Genomic DNA, 17,500 nt, shown 5'->3' on the forward strand with positions numbered 1-17,500 from the left:
GAAAAAAGAAAAGGAACAAAGCAGTGATATATTTCCCTTTTTCAACTGCATACACACTACAGTAAGACGAATCAACAAAGACATAACCCCCGTATGCCTTAAGGACAGTTTGTCAAAAGTCGCTGGTGCCTGTCATAAGCAGTGCAACAAATCCTGAATCTGGCCCATTCATAGTATTTGAGTCAGTGAGAGTCAGCGAGTGGCCCTGTCAGAGTCAGAGTCAGTGAAGGGCCCTGTCAGAGTCAGTGAAGGGCCCAATCAGAGTCAGAGAAGGACCCTGTCAGAGTCAGAGTCAGTGAGTGTCAGGGTCAGTGAAGGGCCCTGTCAGAATCAGAGTGAGAGTCAGTGAGTGGCCCTGTCAGAGTCAGTGAGTGGCCCTGTCAGAGTGAGAGTGAGAGTGAGAGTCAGTGAGTGGCCCTGTCAGAGTCAGAGAAGGGCCCTGTCAGAGTCAGTGAGTGCCCTGTTAGAGTCAGTGAGTGGCCCTGTCAGAGTGAGAGTCAGTGAGTGGCCCTGTCAGAGTCAGAGTCAGCGAGTGGCCCTGTCAGAGTCAGAGTCAGCGAGTGGCCCTGTCAGAGTCAGGAAAGGGCCCTGTCAGAGTCAGAGTCAGTGAGTGGCCCAGTCAGAGTCAGAGTCAGTGAGTGGCCCTGTCAGAGTCAGAGTCAGTGAGTGGCCCTGTCAGAGTCAGAAAAGGGCCCTGTCAGAGTCAGAGTCAGTGAGTGGCCCTGTCAGAGTCAGTGAGTGGCCCTGTCAGAGTCAGAGTCAGTGAGTGGCCCTGTCAGAGTCAGCGAGTGGCCCTGTCAGAGTCAGAGTCAGTGAGTGGCCCTACTTGCACAGTACCCCTTGCCAAACGCTCATACTTGAGGCGTTTTAGTGTGTGCTAGTCAACCTCCATTAGGGACTGCAAAAGTAGCCGTTAGCATTTTATGGTGTCGTTGTCTAAATTATATTGGCTCTAAAACTGAAGTCCGTATCACATCTGAGATGGATGGCTGTGTTTTCCTGGCCTCTTTACTGCAGTATATCTGTTCCGTCCTTGGGGAAATGAAAAATTTGGCAGCGTGGCTCGAATTCAGTGTTAATATGCAGATGTACAGTATACTGACCCCCCCTCCTCCCTTTCTCTCTCACTCACTCAGTCACTCACTCACTCACACACACACACACACACACAGAGAGCCATAGAAAGGCCGTACATGTACACCCATGTGTATGTGTTACTGAGTGCGTGTGATTGCCCATCTATATGTGTGTGGTAGCAGCGTGGCTATTATCACAGATGGCGCGGTTATTCTGCCTGTTATTGCAAAATGTTTTTACACACTGTTTGCATGACATTTTGAACATAAAGGCAAAATGTAGGTGTTACACATGTTTTCTTGTCTGAATCAGCGTTCTAGATTGATTTTTCTCTTATTTGTTTGGCCTGCTAAGAATTCTCCTACTACAGGTCAGACAGCGTTCCCTGGAATTTAACCCAAGGCTTATGTTACTTAGAAATCCATTCGTTTTACCCCTCCAGCCATTCAGACTGATTTGTCAAACCCCTCTTTTTATTTGTTTAATATCTGGGAGGGTGGGATCTGGAGGAGAGACAGGTTTGATTGATTTGCCCTAGTTGTTTGAGTTAAAGGGGCAGGGAGCCATGCTGTGTTGTCTCTCTTTCTCTCTATGAGGGTTTGGTTAATGATTCAACCTCCCTTAAACCTCTCTTGTCTCGGAAACAAACAGCGCGTTCGGGTTCAAGAAGAGGTCCGCTTTGTGTCTGCTCGTGGGGCTTAAACGGAGCCTAATCCTGCCTTTTTCGGCCGTCGGCGCCTTAAGAGGAACGGCAAGGAGACGCCACCCATTTCCATTCAGGATCCGCACTGTGAGGGGAGACTTTGGTTTGCGTTCCTAAAGAAGAACTCTGAGGGAATGAAGGCCGGTGGAGGAACTTTTCGGAGACGAGGTCGTCGTTCCCGTTTCATTCGCCAACGGGAAAAGTCCTGACCCGAACCTCAAGCGCAAACTCTTATTTGTTTAAAATTTGCAAGGCAGATCTATCATCCTTTTTTACTGCTCGTTTCAAATCCAATCCCTCACGAGTTCGACCGTTCGGAGCGTTCTGTACCTCGACCGCTCAGCCGCAGTATGAAAATAAAACTCGTTAAATGTTATTAACGTTGGCTTTTTTCACTCACTGCTCGGTCCCACGGCGGTTTGCTATGTGGTCAACCAGTGAATCCAGAATTCGCACGAATCGGTCCTTGAAGATGCTGAGGCTAATCCACTTGATGAACATTGCACATGATTGGTTTGAAAAAAAATGACATAATTGGAACCACATTTGTCCCGTCTACAGCTTCCATTTCATCACTGCTTCGGGGTTCCATTTTCTCCTCGAGAAATTTGGTCTTTCCCCTTTCCCCCCTTTTTTTTTTCCTCGGAATTGATGAATCGTCTTTAAGCGTCATGTCTCCCATCACCATTTTCACTGTCCTAATTTTTCTGTCGAGAAGCAGCAGTGCTGTAAATTATAACCATAAAAACGATTGTACTCCATTAATAACGGTAGTTCTCCTCAGCCCCCCCCCCCCAATCCCCAGCATGACTACAGTCCAATAAACGTCAGTCGTGTAGTTGCTCCCTCAAATGAGATGGGAGTCATAAAACACAAAAGTGCTGAGAGCAAGTGAGTTCACCATCATTCAGGACAGAGATTTGGTCTGTCTGTCTGTCTCTCTCTCTCTCTCTCTCTCACACAGAGACGCATTTTAAGGCCGATCTGCCATTAGGACCTCAGACACCTGCAAAACTTGGCCAAATGCCATTATGTTTAAAGGCTGGGGTTAAGTCTCTTCTCCCAGTGTGTCAGTCAGAGACGTCACTCACTTTGGCTCGTTCGTCGTCGCGTTGCGGATCCTCGGTCACCTCGACTCGCATGTACTTTGGTTTGTTTTTTTTTTTTTTTTCGTTTAGAAGAGTGATAGCCCAGATGAGGGTTATATCTGTCGCTGATTACTGACACCTCCGAGAACTGAGTGATATACTGGACCAGAGAGCGTTTTGGAGAAATCGTTAGCATTAACAGAAGGAGGACCAGAAAAATAGATTCCTCTCTCTCTTTCTCTCTCTCTCTCTCTCTCTCTCTCTCTCTCTCTCTCTCTCTCTCTCTCCCTCCCTGTAACTCTCCATTTCCCCTTTGTCTATGAGAAGAGAGAAACTTCCATATGGGAAAGCTTTGCTCCAAAAGATGCGTCGTCCCTCACCGTTCCCGCTATCAAAAAAGAGCGGGAGACGACCCTAAGGCCCCCCCCCCCCCACAAAAAAAAACCCATTTCATCCTTTTCAACAGGACAGAGAGAAGTTGCAGGGCCGTGAAAGAGAGAGGCAAGTCCTTTGAGATTTATTAAAGACCAGACATTCATGACGCTCTACTATAAGGCCCCACTCTCTGTTTTTACAAGTGTGGGTCAGGACAAAGCTATTTCCCTGTCTTTACACGAGGGTGTCTGCTTTGATTTTTTCCCATACTTTCTTCTCGCTCTGTTCCTCTGGTACTCTCTCTATTTCTTTAACTGAAGTGAGAAGATCCAGACGTAGTATGAGGCTCAGAGTGTGATGTGGTCTTTTTTTTTCCAGTTGTAATGTACATTAAAAAAAAAAAAGAAAGAAATGTTCTTCCAAAGAAGAAAGGACAACATCGCAAAAGAGAGAAAATAAATCGGATAATGGTGCGTAACGTGACCAAATATTCAGAGGAGAGTTTAATAATCACAAGCACGCATGTGCGCACACACACACACACACACACACACACACAGCCTCAAACATGCAAGGACACATAACAGCGTTACATGTTGCAGTTTGGCGGCTGGAGGCTTTGATTCCATGAGGGTGAAATTGCCATGCAGGCGAGATGGGATTTTACTTTTTGAGAAGTGTTTCATATCTGCTTCTTAAGCCAACAAGACTCTGCTAATCTCTATAGACTGTATCTCTCAGTAGCTAATCTGATTGAGATTACCCTCTTTACCTTCATCTCATCTCCCTCTCTGATATTGGATTCCTTCACTGACAGAACAACTTTGACAGGTGATATGCAGTAAGGGAGATAATCCTTTAAAGTAGCTATGCTTGAAAAATGTCTGTTGAAAAGCATGACTTCAATTAAACTCAGGAAACATAGAAATCAGTTTGTGTGGGTTTGTCTGTTTTAAACCTTTATCGCTCTTTCGTTATGACACGTCGAAGGTTTTTTGCTGCGTTAGCATAAAACTGTCTAACAAAGGACTATTTATCTCTATTAGTTTTATGTTTACCTCAAGAGGAAGTGTAACATCATGATGAAAGTAGCCGTTTGATGTTACTAGCTTTTAATTGGCAGCCATCAGTCATAAAACACCTACCTAAACGAACTTGTTCATACCTGTTAATTTACTTTTCTCTCTCTCTCTCTCTCTCTCTCCGCTCACCACAGAAGAGGCGTTCTCCACGAAACATCAGAGTCTGAAGGCAGAGAGAGCATCGTTAAACGAGCAGCAGAAAGAATGCACTGCTAAAAGGTGAGTGGGAGTCTCTAATTAAATGTCCTCTCTCCTCTCACCCCCCCCCCCCATCCTCTTCTTCCTCCCCCCCGGCCCCCTCCTCTTCTTCCTCCCCTCTCCCCCCCCAATCCGCTTTTTCCGTCCATATTCTCGCCACCCATCTGGCGTATATAACCCAGGTGGCCCTCTGAAGAATGATTTTTCTCCTTCTCTCTCTTTTTCTTTCTTTCTTTCTTTCTTTCTTTCTTTCTTTCTTTCTTTCTTTCTTTCTCTCCCTTTTTTTTTTTTTTGAAAAGCACTGCAGATTCTTCCAAACACTTTGAGAGATTACGCGGTCCTGACACAGAAAGAGCACGTTGGCTTTGTTGCTTCCCGGCTGTTTATTTTCACCCCCAGGATAGAACATGCAGGGCTGTGGGAATACGTTGATTGCGTTGAAGGGAGGCCAGTGCGGCCTGACTCGGCCTCATTGGCCCTGAGTGTGTGAAAACACGGTCGGGTGCTGACCTCACAGACTGAAGGTAATCAGAGACGAAGAGAGCGACATAGCTTTGCGTAGCGCAACAGAATCCGGCCTCAGGCCTAACGCCGTAAACCTAACGAATACGCGTCTGCCCAAGGTCAGCCGCAAAAATGGGTAATTTAATCGCGATGGTAAATGTATTTGCTCACCAAAAGAATGTTATTTAATCACATTGCGTAACGTAACTACAAGAACAGGACTGTTTAACTGTTTAAAACGCAAAGGATGCAAAGCGAGAAATAGTGGTTTCCACTCAGGTTTTATAAAGTCGTGCTCACAGCTGAATCTCTGTGGCACCCGGTGATGGCGAAACGGCCATCCATGGTAGTCAGGCATTGGGCCAACCCAACCGACCTCATATGAAACCTATAGAAGGCTGCAGAGGACGGAGCTCTCATATCCAATCATAATTTCCCCTCACGAGTTCCTATTCATCTGCGCAAAATGATCAGCCATTATCCCAAATTCTCTCCCAAGTGCTGCTCTAGTTTCTTGGGTTCACCTCACATCTGGAGGACTACGCCTCGCTCTCACACATGCACTCTCCCATACCTCTCTTAAGTCAAACCCAGTAGCTGACGCGTGGACATGAAAAAGCAAACATTTTCCCAACCCCTTTCCACCTCACCTAGGGTAGGTCGTGATCTTGCCGTCGCCCCCTCCCCCCCTTTCCTCTGAGGGAATGGTATGTCCCAGAGCTGACAGATGAGTTGTGATTGGAGGGGGGCTCACAGTCCCACAGGAGCAGCGCAGGGGTGGAGGAAGTGGCTGGTAATTTGGCAGTTATGATAATTGAGTTGCTCTTGCAATTACTCGAGAGATGATTCAGAGCGGGGCCATTAGCTCCGCTGTCTTCCCACGTCCAACACAAACACTGCCCTCTCTTAAGTGCACACCCCCCCCCCCCCCCCCCCCCCCCCCCCCCCCCCACCACCACCCCTCCACACACCCCATCTCTCTCCCCTTCTCCAAATCTCTCTCTCTCTCTCTCTGTTTCTAAATCCCTTATTCCTTCTCTCAATCTCTCTTTTATTTCCATTTCACTCTCATCGCTTGCCGTCCGGTCATACGTGTGGCATCAACTTTTGCTATTTTCACTTTGAGAGAGGTTTTCACTTTCTGAGAAACTTAAACCTGACTGGTTTTGTGTGTGTGTATGTGTGTGTGTGTGTATGTGTGTGTTTCTGTTCTCAGAGAGCTGTTCCTGAAGTCCAACGCTCAGCTCACTTTCCGCTGCCGGCAGCTCCTGTCCGAACTCTCTTACATTTACCCTATCGATGTGGTGAGCGCCTTACCCCACCCACACATTACGTCACTGCCTCTCACGTCTCATTGGGAGTCAAAGCGAGTGTTTTTATTCACTCGCTAAAGTTCAAAGGCCAGTTGGCATTCGTTCCTCTTTCGCGCAGACCATTATGTTGAGTTTATATCGGTTTACAGAAATAGATGTGTAACAAATGTTCAGAAACCACAAACACACCAAATTGTAATCTGAAAAGGCCAGTTTCACAAGAACCTGGATGCTATTAATTGACGTAATTGAATGTTTGCTCTGTAAGGTTACTCACATCAAAGCATTTACCATCTTTATGGATCTACTGCTCTCTTAATGACCGTTTGTGTCTACAGAACAATCAATCTGATTACGTCATCTGCGGTGTGAAGTTGCCGAACTCTGAAGATTTTCAAGGTAACTTTCGTAATGTGTCAACCCAGCGTCTTGCACGCATAGCCTGTTTATTTGCATCGTGAGCATGAAACAGCTGCTTTTGTGTGTGTGTGTGTGTGTGTGTGTGTGTGTGTTATCCGCCCTGTAGCAAGTTGACCAATGTTTTTTTTTTTTGTCTGGTTGCAAAATTATTTGTTTGTCCGCACAATGGTTTGTTTCTTTTGCTAGATAGATTTCCACCTTCAGTGGCTGAACAGAAATGTCCTGAAAATCAGTCGGTGATGCGTATATATGTGTATATATATATATATATATATATATATATATATATATATATATATATATATATATATATATATATATAAAATTGAACAGGGATTCGCGTTGACTCTCTGTTCTCTGTCTGATCCAGACCACATTTAGTGCCATTTTAAGGTCAGGGGTAATGTGACTACTTTGTTGTGGGGAGAGATTCTGGCACTGATAACAGAACACCCACCTCCCCCACACGAAAAGCCATTACTGCTACATTAGTCGATGATGATGATGAGTCTGTGTGTCATACTTTTTGTCAGGAAGGATTTCCTTTGACTTTCTCTTTTCGCCCTAAACCTAAACCCTTGTTTTTACCGGTCATGGTCTTGAGCATTCCTCCCTTTCAAAGAGGAACGCGAATACTCTTTCTCATTTTCCTGTTGGTCTTTGTCCCTTTAGGCTGTTTTCTTCATTAACCAGTGTGACTGTTCAACCAATATACTCACCTTCCTCATACACTCAGCTATGGTCAAACACTGGCCCCTTTCAGAACTTCACTAAGGCCTCTGAGTCCCACTTCTTATGTATTGTGCTCTGTGGAGCGATCCTTCTTTTTTTTTCACTCTGGGTAGATTCTACGGATATTTGATTGATTTTGAGCTCCATCTATTGCAGCTGATATTTATAAGCATCCAAACTTTGGTGTGTCTTTTGTGTGTGGAGCTGGAATCAAACGCCAATGATTCGGTGACTTTAACATTTGGAACGTGTTACTCATCTCATTTCCTGCGTGTCGCACCCGTTTGTGTTGTGGAAAATCAGATTTGGCTTTTCTCAGGCAGACAACTTTGACTTCAAAAGCTTAGAGAGAGGCTAATGGATGCCAGGTTTAGCATGTGGCTATTTTAACCACCCGCCCCCCCAAAATATTTTTTGACTAACACACTAACCTCTGGCTCTTCCTTATTTTTTCCTTCTTTATGCCCCCCCCCCAACCCAAATTTCCCTGTTCCTTCTCCTTTGTGCCCATCCCCCCCCCCCCCCCCCCCCCACTACCTCCCCGTGTGAGTATGTTCACCTCCTTGGTCACCCCACTGTATTCTGACAGCCTTTGCTCTGCATTCGCAGCTCTGAGTTTTCCTGAGGAAGTGTGTGGCTGTATTTGTCAAGTCCAGTCTAAGCAGAAAAGTAGTGAGTAAAAACGGAGCAAGTGCAGTGGCCCAAGGGTGTTCTGGGACATGTAGTGAAGAGACTCATGCATGTTTGGTGGTATCAGGTCACTGTTGTGCTTAAAACTGGCAGTGTAAAGGAGGCTGTTGTTATGTTTTAACACTTCACTGTTAACATTCATGCTTTTTAAAGATGCTCAAAAGGCATTTTTTTTACATTAGATGTATCTGATTACATAGACTTGCAAAATATATCGTAATAATTTACTCTGATTATAATATCCATGGCTTTCCTCATATAAATGGCAGTACTACATTTTCCTTTGGCAATGCTCAAGGTTAGATTTAAATTTGCTCAATGTGGCCAAGAAATAGATGTTTCTGAAAAGAACTTAGGAAGCATAAGGCTGTACAAATTTCTCGCCAAAGCTGGAAATTGCTTAGATGATTACGTGTTCGTGCCTAGACAAAAATCAGGCATTCCAAAGAGTTGAGAGTGCTTTAGTGTATATTTTGTGGCCGATAGACGTACATTTTTTTTTTTTGCATCTTTTCAGAAGCCTTTTTACCGACTTCCAAATTATCATCTTTTATCTACGCAGTTGCTAAGGTACCAAATATTTTTGCAGTTTTGGTATTCTGACCTCTCGTTTGCATCCCTGTAAGAGATGCTAAAACTTTGGCACGCAGAGAGCAATAGGACCATCAGACTGAAATAAATGGTATGTCATTGTAGGGGAAAGGTAGACTTTGACTATGTAATGATATATGTTTATCCCTTAAACACTAACATTAAGAGTTCTCTCTTTTTTGAATGGATGGTCGCCTGTGATGTTCACATTAGACATAATGTTACAGAGCGTTGCCTTCATGCATGGCAAAAGGTTACTGTAGCTGTGCCTCACACATCGCTTAGCCCGACGACAAAAAGGAATGACCCCCACGAATCAGTGTGCTTTGCGTTTGTATACAGCTTTAAAAGTTGTTGTTTTTTTTTTTCCCCATCGTTTTTTTTCCATATGGTTTTGTGTTCTCTTCACTGTATTCACGCTGACTTGTGATCTTCTCATACGTGTTTGCAGCAAAGGATGATGGGAGCATAGCTGTCGCCCTGGGTTACACGGCACACCTGGTGCTGATGATCTCGTGCTTCCTGCAGATCCCCCTCAGGTATCCAGTCATCCACAAAGGCTCCAGATCCTCCATCAAAGACACCATCACGGACAAGCTGAGTGAGAAGGAAAGAGAGTAAGAGCTTCCAACTTCGTACCATCTACCAACACCAGCACTAATAAATAATACAAAAAAAAAAAAAAATCACAAAACACACGGTTTGGAACAATTTTTGACCTCCGAGGTTGTTCGTATCACTTTCGATTTCAGACGAAAGGCGCTTTTTGATACGATGCATGTGTGAGAGAGTAAGAGAGTCGGTGTGAGAATGGAGAATGTTCTACGGCTGTACGGTTTCTTTGCACCTCGTCTGTGTGGATGCTGCTGGTTTGAGGGCCTCTGCAGATGAGATGCAGCTCAAACACAGCAGGGACACCGCTTTTAAGTCCATGTCTAAACCCCATCTTCTCTCCCCCCCCCCCCCCCCCCGCCCTCCGCCCTCCGCCCTCCGCCCTGACTCCTCTTTCCTCTTTCATGTGTCCCACTCATTCTCTCTCTCTCTCTAGATTTACTGTCCATGCTTTTACATGGCATATAAATAACGAATAATGAAAGGAATTCTCTCAAACACTGTGGGAGTGCGTGCGTGCATGCATGTGTGTGTGTGTGTGTTTGTGTATAAGAGGACCTTTTCATCTTGTTTTGTTGAGGTGTTCAAAAAGCCCTTTAAAAACTCATTTTCTATCCTGGTGGTCCGAACCTCACATCCTGCCTGTGTCCTGTATTTGACTCAGGATGAGTCCGGTAGATAAGGGGGTTAGATAAGGTGGATATGGCACTCACTGGTCCTCAGTTTCTGGCCCTGTCTAAACAGTGTTTTCTCTCATTCTTACGTTGTGTAATGACTTACAGCATCCTCCTTAAACCTTTAATCTCTGAACCCTGTTGCTCTTTTGGTTACTCCAGTACAGAGGGGTTTTGTGACACCCAGTTTGGGGGGAGGGATGGGGGGCATATGATGTCATGGCCAGTTACAGTAGAGAGTGGGTGCGTGTTGTGGATCTTTTTGAGACTTGGAAGGACCCTGTATGGATGCTTGTTGCTCAATATCCCCCCAACTCCCCTTGTGTTTTGGATGGACTTAAGCAGAGTGACAGCTCTTTGTTTTCCTCTCGTGAGACCCTATCTGATCTCTATGCTATAGCAAAAAAAAAAAAATCATCTCTTCATCAAGAATAAACAGTTGCATCAGAACTTTTTTCTCTCTTTTTTTTTTTTGGCGGGCGGTTTATTTTTTTCCTCCCTCACATTCTTCGTCCATTCAGTTCATTCTGCAGGAAAATTGTAATGACGTTAGATTGTCTGATTCACGTTGTGCAACAGGCAAGATCCTGGGGCTATACTCTGCGCCTCACTCTGTGTTTAGATACTAGGTCCTAGGAGGCGGAGCAAACCATTTTGTTTATGATGTTTGGATGCTGTGGTTGCCATGGACACAAGAAGAGGGTACATGCCAATGGCGTGCCCTTTGGGGGCCAGAAGGCTGGTATTTTTTTGCGCAGACATGTGTGAAGACGACAATTACAGCGTTGGCTACCCTATCAAAACGATTGTTTTTCTGTGTTTTGATGCCGTAACTAAGCAGAACACGTTAAAGACACTCGGTTGCCACGTGATAATTACACGTTTGAAGCACATGCTCAAAAGAAAGGTCACATTCTTGCATTTCGTGCATGGCGAAAAGTCCCCTTAATGAAAATAATCATAAACTCTGATAGGTATAATCAGATAAATCTGGAATGACACGGGGTCGGAAGCATATTTCATCCTTTTTGATGCCCGATTAATACTTACAGATTCACGTGCCAATATGATTTGGGGGAAAGAGAAGGGATGGGGTGGGGGTGGGGGGGGGGGGTAGATGACTATGAACTCAGAATTTGTGTCTGTTCCTGGCATAGCAGCGTCAGCTTTAGATTCTTCTGGTTTCTACTGGACCCGATTCTGCCACAGCTGCCTCCCATTAGGCCCACTCACCTCCTTGGCCCGCGCTCACATCGGACTGGCTCGCAGAACCATCTCTCAGATTCTGAGATGTCCTCAGTTGAGACTGATTTCCCATCAGTTGGATTTACATCTTACTCAGAGTTCACGTTCTCTGTGTCCCTGCTAAAACAAGCCGCTCGCAGGAAGCGAGGAGTGCTGATGTGAGATTCTTTTCAAACAGACTTCAGGAGACGAGACTTTGTACAGACTTTCCCCCGGTCCCTCAGTAAACACAGACCTTTTACAGGTAGGGAGCCGGGGGGGGTGTTCTTGGCAGCATTGTATTGTATAATTGTAATATGTGTGTGTGAGACTTGGGGGCAGACGGAGAGTGTTGGGTTTGCTCTGTTGGATGGATCGGGTGATTGCTTGAGGTTGACAGCTGAGCTTTTGACTGCGAACCACCACAAAACCCGCCTCATTAAACCGAGTGACTTAGTAGGAGTGCGACATGGCAAGAACAAGGGCTTTCTTCCTAATAATTAGGCCGCGAGGCCTGCTCTAGAACCAGATTCAATTAGGCCTCCAGTGAGGCCCACAGACCCTTAAACAGAACAGCTTATCGGCGTACGTGTCAGAAGTCACCTTTAAGACTTTGTGTAACTTCGTGGTCGGGCTTGACAAATGTTCTCCGCGTCACGTCTTTGGCTCTGTCTCATTTATCTCTCTCCTCATCAAAGTCATAAACGGGGCAACGGATAACAGCGTTAGGACTTATTCGAGATGAATGAGCTGTCTTGACCTGAGAAAACCCATTTGTCCTGGTTGGTGTCAGTGACGTTTTGGATGTATCTCTGGTGTGTTTCTGTAGAAGAAGGCTCCTAGCTGGAGGGGAATGCTGGTGGTCTCACTGATTCTCTAGCCCCTTCTACATGGCCTTGAGTTTACGCATTCCCTTGACCATTACCCCGTGGTTATTTACTTCAGCTGGGTCATACCAAATAAAACCATTCAGCGAGGGTTACTGGGGCCCACACTTCCCACCAGTTCTTTTAGGTGTTCCTGAGCTGGTCCATACGCTTTGTTCGACCTTTGACACGACCTCCCTTACTGTGTTTAGGGCTTCCCGTGTTCCCTGAGCCTGTGTGTACTCGAGCTCAAATGACGTGCGAGAAGACGCGAGGCAACTAGCATGGAAAGAGGAGTTTACACGAAAGATGATTAAACTGTCGGATTGATGGCACAGAATGAAGATTGCTTAGGTGTTACTGGAACTGTGCCCCAGAACCCGGTGATAATCGCACATTGGTCATTTGTCACCAGTGCACGTTTGTGGCATCCTAGTCCACAGATGTGGAGAAACAGCCCGTCTGGGAGCGCCTTGGATTCGTGAACGTATTTTTTTCCCTTTCTTTCTTTCTTTCTTTTTTTTTTTTTCTTTTGGTTCTTCAGACCCTATTTAACTCTGAGATGTCATCTGCTCTCAAACGCACTCTCGTCCCGAGCGCCCTGACATCATAATTTTATCTTTTTACTATATACTGTTTAGACTCTCTTTCGAAACTTTTTGGTGTTTGTTTGAAAAGTCTGCCGATGTCATTGTTTGCTTTTTTTTATGGGCAATAATTTCTCCTTCACTGCGATGGACTGGCGACCTGTACAGGGTGTTTCCCTGCCTTTCGCCCAATGAGCGCTGGGATATGCTCCAGCACCCCCCACAGCCCTAATTAAGATAAGCGGCTTAGAAAATGAATGAATGAATTACTCCTTCAAGTCCGAAAACATATTTTTTCTGTGATCTCCTGAGCCTCGTCAATAATACATTCAGTTGAATTCCAATAAATTGGGAAAAAAACATTGCTTATATTCTTTCCTAGTCAAATCATTCCTCGTAATCTCTCTCTCACCCTTTCTCTCTCTCTCTCTCTCTCTCTCTGTCTCTGTGTGTGTCTGTCTCTCTCTCTCTCTCTTACACAACAGTAACTAGCCCACATCATAAACTGAGAAAAAGAGGAAGGAGTTCCCTCTGCTTCCAGTAATAGATTTACCATCTATTTCAAGCCTGTGTTAATTGGAATCTGTCGGCTCTGCATGCCAGCCATATAAATGCGGTTGACGCCAGGAGAGAGAGAGAAAGAGAGAAGGAAAGAAAGAAAGAAAGACAGAAGGAAAGAGAGAATATGGAAGTAGCACCGCTGTGCTTTTGCACTGCAATAGGGCACTTTCCTCACAAACCCCTGGTGTTGACGGGCCAAACTCTGTGCTGATGGAGGTGGAGGAGGTCCATGTCTTTTTTGCAACCAGGACACCTCATATCTGAGCAAATGGATGTGGTTTGGGAGCGGCACAGACTTATTTTCTGGAAAAAAAAAAAAAAACAGTGTTTCTGGAAGCCAATGTAATATTTCCTCTTCAAAACACCCCCCCCCCATGCCTCCCCTTTAAGGTACTATTGTTTGGGGCCTTGGAAGATTCTTAGCCTCCAAGACACATTCTTTAAATGCAATGGGCTTTAACGGCACGTTGCGTCCATATTTCTCCTCTCTTCTCCAGGCCAGCTCCAGAATGTCTGATTGCAGCAGTGAGAGCGAGCGAGCGAGAACGGAGCGGGCGAGATATGATCCAGATGTCCTCCGAATGATTGAGTCCAGAAACGGGCCTGTTAAAAAGCAAGCATTGCCTCTCATGCGGTCTTTTATTGGAAACCGTATTATGGGCAATGCACCTTTTTTCAGATTTACTTTATGACAGGCAAAAAAAAAAGAAAAAAAAAAAAGAAAAAAATATGGAAGTAGGGATTGACACATCAATACTTGAGCTAAGGCTTTTAAAAAGGTTATTTTGGTGTGTGTGTGTGTGTGTGTGTGTATGAGGCCATGCTATGAAAGGAGAGGATAAGGAGTCTTGCAGAAGATGATGATTTCCTTAAAGGAAAGAACCTTCTCCAAGGAAGGGAAGCTATTGTTCCAGACCTATAGTACCCTTTTTCTTTTCTTAACATGGACCATGTGGCCCTGAGTACACACCCCCTCCTTCCCACAGTCCTATCGGAGTTTTTCTAAAGGGAGATGGGGAGGGGGGGGGGGGGCGGCCAAATATGAAGCTATGAGTTACTTTGTGACAAGACACAGGCTGACAGTTTTGAGAGATGAGACGATTTACTTTAGACACTTTAGAATGGCTGGCGTAGAGATGTATGTAAACAGATTCTGTACCCAACGCGCACGTTCTTTCATGAGATAAAAATCGTCTGAGGGTTTTGGAAAAGGACTGCCAAAAACCTTTGTTTGGGCTTGGAGGAACGATTTTGCTGTTAGCCAGAGATGTGTTGGATCTTTATACAGACAGTTAAAGCAGCTTCACACACACACACACACAAAAAGATGATGCTCGTTAAAGGTTGGTGCAGCAGAGCCATGCCGTTCCTCTTTACTGCATCTTTACAGCCTTTGCTTTTTCTGTTTAACTTCCTGGCATCCACCTCTCCGCTTTTCCATCTCTCTCTCTCTCTCTCTCTCTCTCTCTCTCTCTCTCTCTCTCTCTCTCTCTCTCTCTCTCTCTCTGTGGCCATCAGTGGATCTTCCTCGCTTTTCAAGGCCAAATTTTAATCTCCTAAAGGTGTTTGTCTCTGTAGCTTGATTCCATCTTCCATGAGTCAAATAATCCAAACAGTATTCACTCTTCTCATTCTCTGTTTTCTCTCTTTTTCTCTCTCTTTCTTCATGTCAGTAAGAGTCCAATCTCTTTCATATCATGACGGTGTTCTGTTCTGTTCTGTTCTGTTCTGGTCTGGTCTGGTCTGTGCTGTGCTGTGGAACTGCAGTGGGCTGTGGGCTAGGAAAGACAGTGTCTGTTGGTGGGTGGTCAGGGTGGACCTAGAACAGCTCCAAAAACTGCTGAAAACGTTCCCGGTGACTCCCTGACCTGTTCTCAATGTATACTCGGCCTGAAAGCCAGCACATGTGTTAAGACAGACTGTTTATACATCTTAATGAATACTCCAAACGTCCAAAACAATGTCATCTTGAGGCTTTTTTTTTTTTCTCTTTCTTTCCCCGTTCTCCTCTGCATACATGCATATGTACGCACAAACGCTCTCTCTGTCTTTCTCTTTCACACACTCACTCACTCTCTCTCTCGCTCTCTTTCGTTCACACTCACATGGATTACACTCTCAAACTGCAATTAGCTTTCCCCATTTTCTGCATGCACTTCACTCATCCCTAACCCAGCCAGGAAGAAGCGAGAAAAATTCCCGGTGCGTTTCGAACTGTCCTTTAATGTGCCGATTTCAAACGCGCTCTGGCTCGTAGATCAGCGCAGCTGCATTTTAAAAGCACCTGCCTCGGAACTGTCACGGCTAATGGCAGCGCTTGCTGCATAAATCAGGCCGAACTGTAATTTCCAATATCTGAAAAATGATTACATTGTGCGTGTGTCGCACTGCGCTATTTTAATGAGCTTGCGCTCCACTTACGAGCTCTCTTTACTGTGACGGTGTCGTTTGGGTCAGTTTATAAAGAGGCCGTGGAGTCATCCTTGGGGTCATGCGTGCTGTCATCTCTGCCTGTTTAAGAGGACATTTAAGAATATCCAGCAGTCGTTATCCAGCTCTCTCTCTCTCTCTCTCTCTCTCTCTCCGTTCACCCCCCCCCCTTCCCCTTAACTCTCCTATTTAATTAAAACCAGGAGTGAACTGAAGTACAGGATGTGACCAGGTCTCCGTGTTTCTTTGCGTTCTCGTTATTTATTGCTGTGTATCTAAACTTCCTCCCAGATGCAGCCTGTAAATGCACCATTACTTGGTGACTGGATTGAAAAGGACACACATTGGAGATTTATTATGGTGTGTCTGACTGAGTAGAATAGACTTTTTTTTTTTTTGGTAAAGTAAAGCATATCGCATATATCACATTTATCATTATTACTTGAGTTAATCACAATTACATTCATTCTTCCTTAGTGTTTTGACACCTCTGTCCGTAAGCTAAACCAGTGTAAATAAATCACTCAGCCTAAAAAGAGGCCTCTGATTTTTTTTTTTTGGGGTCTGCGCAGTTTTAGTAAGACTGATGAAACATTCCTGTGGCCCATAAAAAAAGAGAGAGAGAGAGAGAGAGAGAGAGACGGAGGAGAGAGAGAGGAGATAAATGGTAATAAAGTGTGTATTTTTTCATGTCAGGGCCTCGTAAAGCCAAGCGACTTGCTGACATTTGGGATTTGATCCATGGTGGTGTGGCACATATGGTACAGGAGAGAGAGCCATTGATCGTGTCATGGTCAGTTAGGTTCCCGGCTTGTCACCATGTCATCCGAACGAGACTGGAGATCGCTTTTAATACGTTTTACCACGGGATGTTCTTTTCTTTTTCTTTTTCGTTTTCTTTTTCGTTTTCTTTTAAGTCTGAAGCATCAAAGTCACAAAACGAAAGAGAAGAAGCCCTGTGACATGATTAAGGATATTTGGAAAGATTTACTGATTAAAAATACGCGGAACGTGGACAAGTCTCTTCTCAGAAGCCAAAGCTCGATGAGTTATGGCTTTCACTGTGTTAGGCATTTGTTCCTCAGTGCCAAACTGACTGGGGGAATTGAACTGGTGTTAACCATCTCTTTATAATGATATCAGGTGGTAACTGGGCTTAGCTGATATAGATACTAAAGACCTTACTCATTGCGACGTCATCCGGAATGTTCCCCATCCACCCCCTCTCAGAGAGCATGCTCAGTGACTTTATTCAGAAAGAACAATACGTCGTCAAACCTCATTGAACACATCTGATTAACTGCTTGCATAAACCCCAGGATTGCTTACCCCCGTATATTTTATGGTTGTACAGCACGGTCCAGGAGTTCAAACGTCACTCAAGATGAGCACAGCACATCTCCTCTCCTCTCAGCCCAAACCATGACTCATCAACGGAACCACAGTCTCGGCCCCTTCCAGACGTTTACGCAGGACATGATTAAGGACCCTTTTCATTTCTTTAACAAAAACTCCTTAGATCCAAGAGCTGGCCTTCCTGTTTACAACTCAACAATACTCCGCACTGCAATAAATGTGAAAGTAGCTATTTTTTTGGGGGGGGGTGGGTGGGAACGGGGTTGGGGGGGGGGGGTTGTATGGTCGACAAAGTCGTTGTGTTTTGTAGTCAGTCAGACAGACTGACATTTCCTCCAACCCGTGCCAAACCTTTCCCTAAGCAAAAGCACAGTCGTGGAAAGAGCCATTGACCATAGACCTAGGTAAACATGAGGT

At 45.0% G+C, this 17,500-nt stretch overlaps 1 protein-coding gene across 1 annotated transcript in view; it reads left to right on the plus strand.

Annotated features, from left to right (window-relative positions):
- Positions 1-17,500, plus strand: part of uvrag (UV radiation resistance associated gene) — a 72,750-nt gene that overhangs the window by 21,313 nt on the left and 33,937 nt on the right. Inside the window, exons 9-12 of the mRNA XM_030792710.1 lie at positions 4,460-4,544; positions 6,244-6,331; positions 6,679-6,739; positions 9,225-9,390. Of these exons, the coding sequence (XP_030648570.1) occupies positions 4,460-4,544; positions 6,244-6,331; positions 6,679-6,739; positions 9,225-9,390 (400 nt within the window). The remainder of the gene's footprint in view (positions 1-4,459; positions 4,545-6,243; positions 6,332-6,678; positions 6,740-9,224; positions 9,391-17,500) is intronic.

This window comes from Chanos chanos, chromosome 15 (genome assembly GCF_902362185.1).
Source record: "Chanos chanos chromosome 15, fChaCha1.1, whole genome shotgun sequence".
NCBI classification, from domain to species: Eukaryota; Metazoa; Chordata; class Actinopteri; order Gonorynchiformes; family Chanidae; genus Chanos; species Chanos chanos.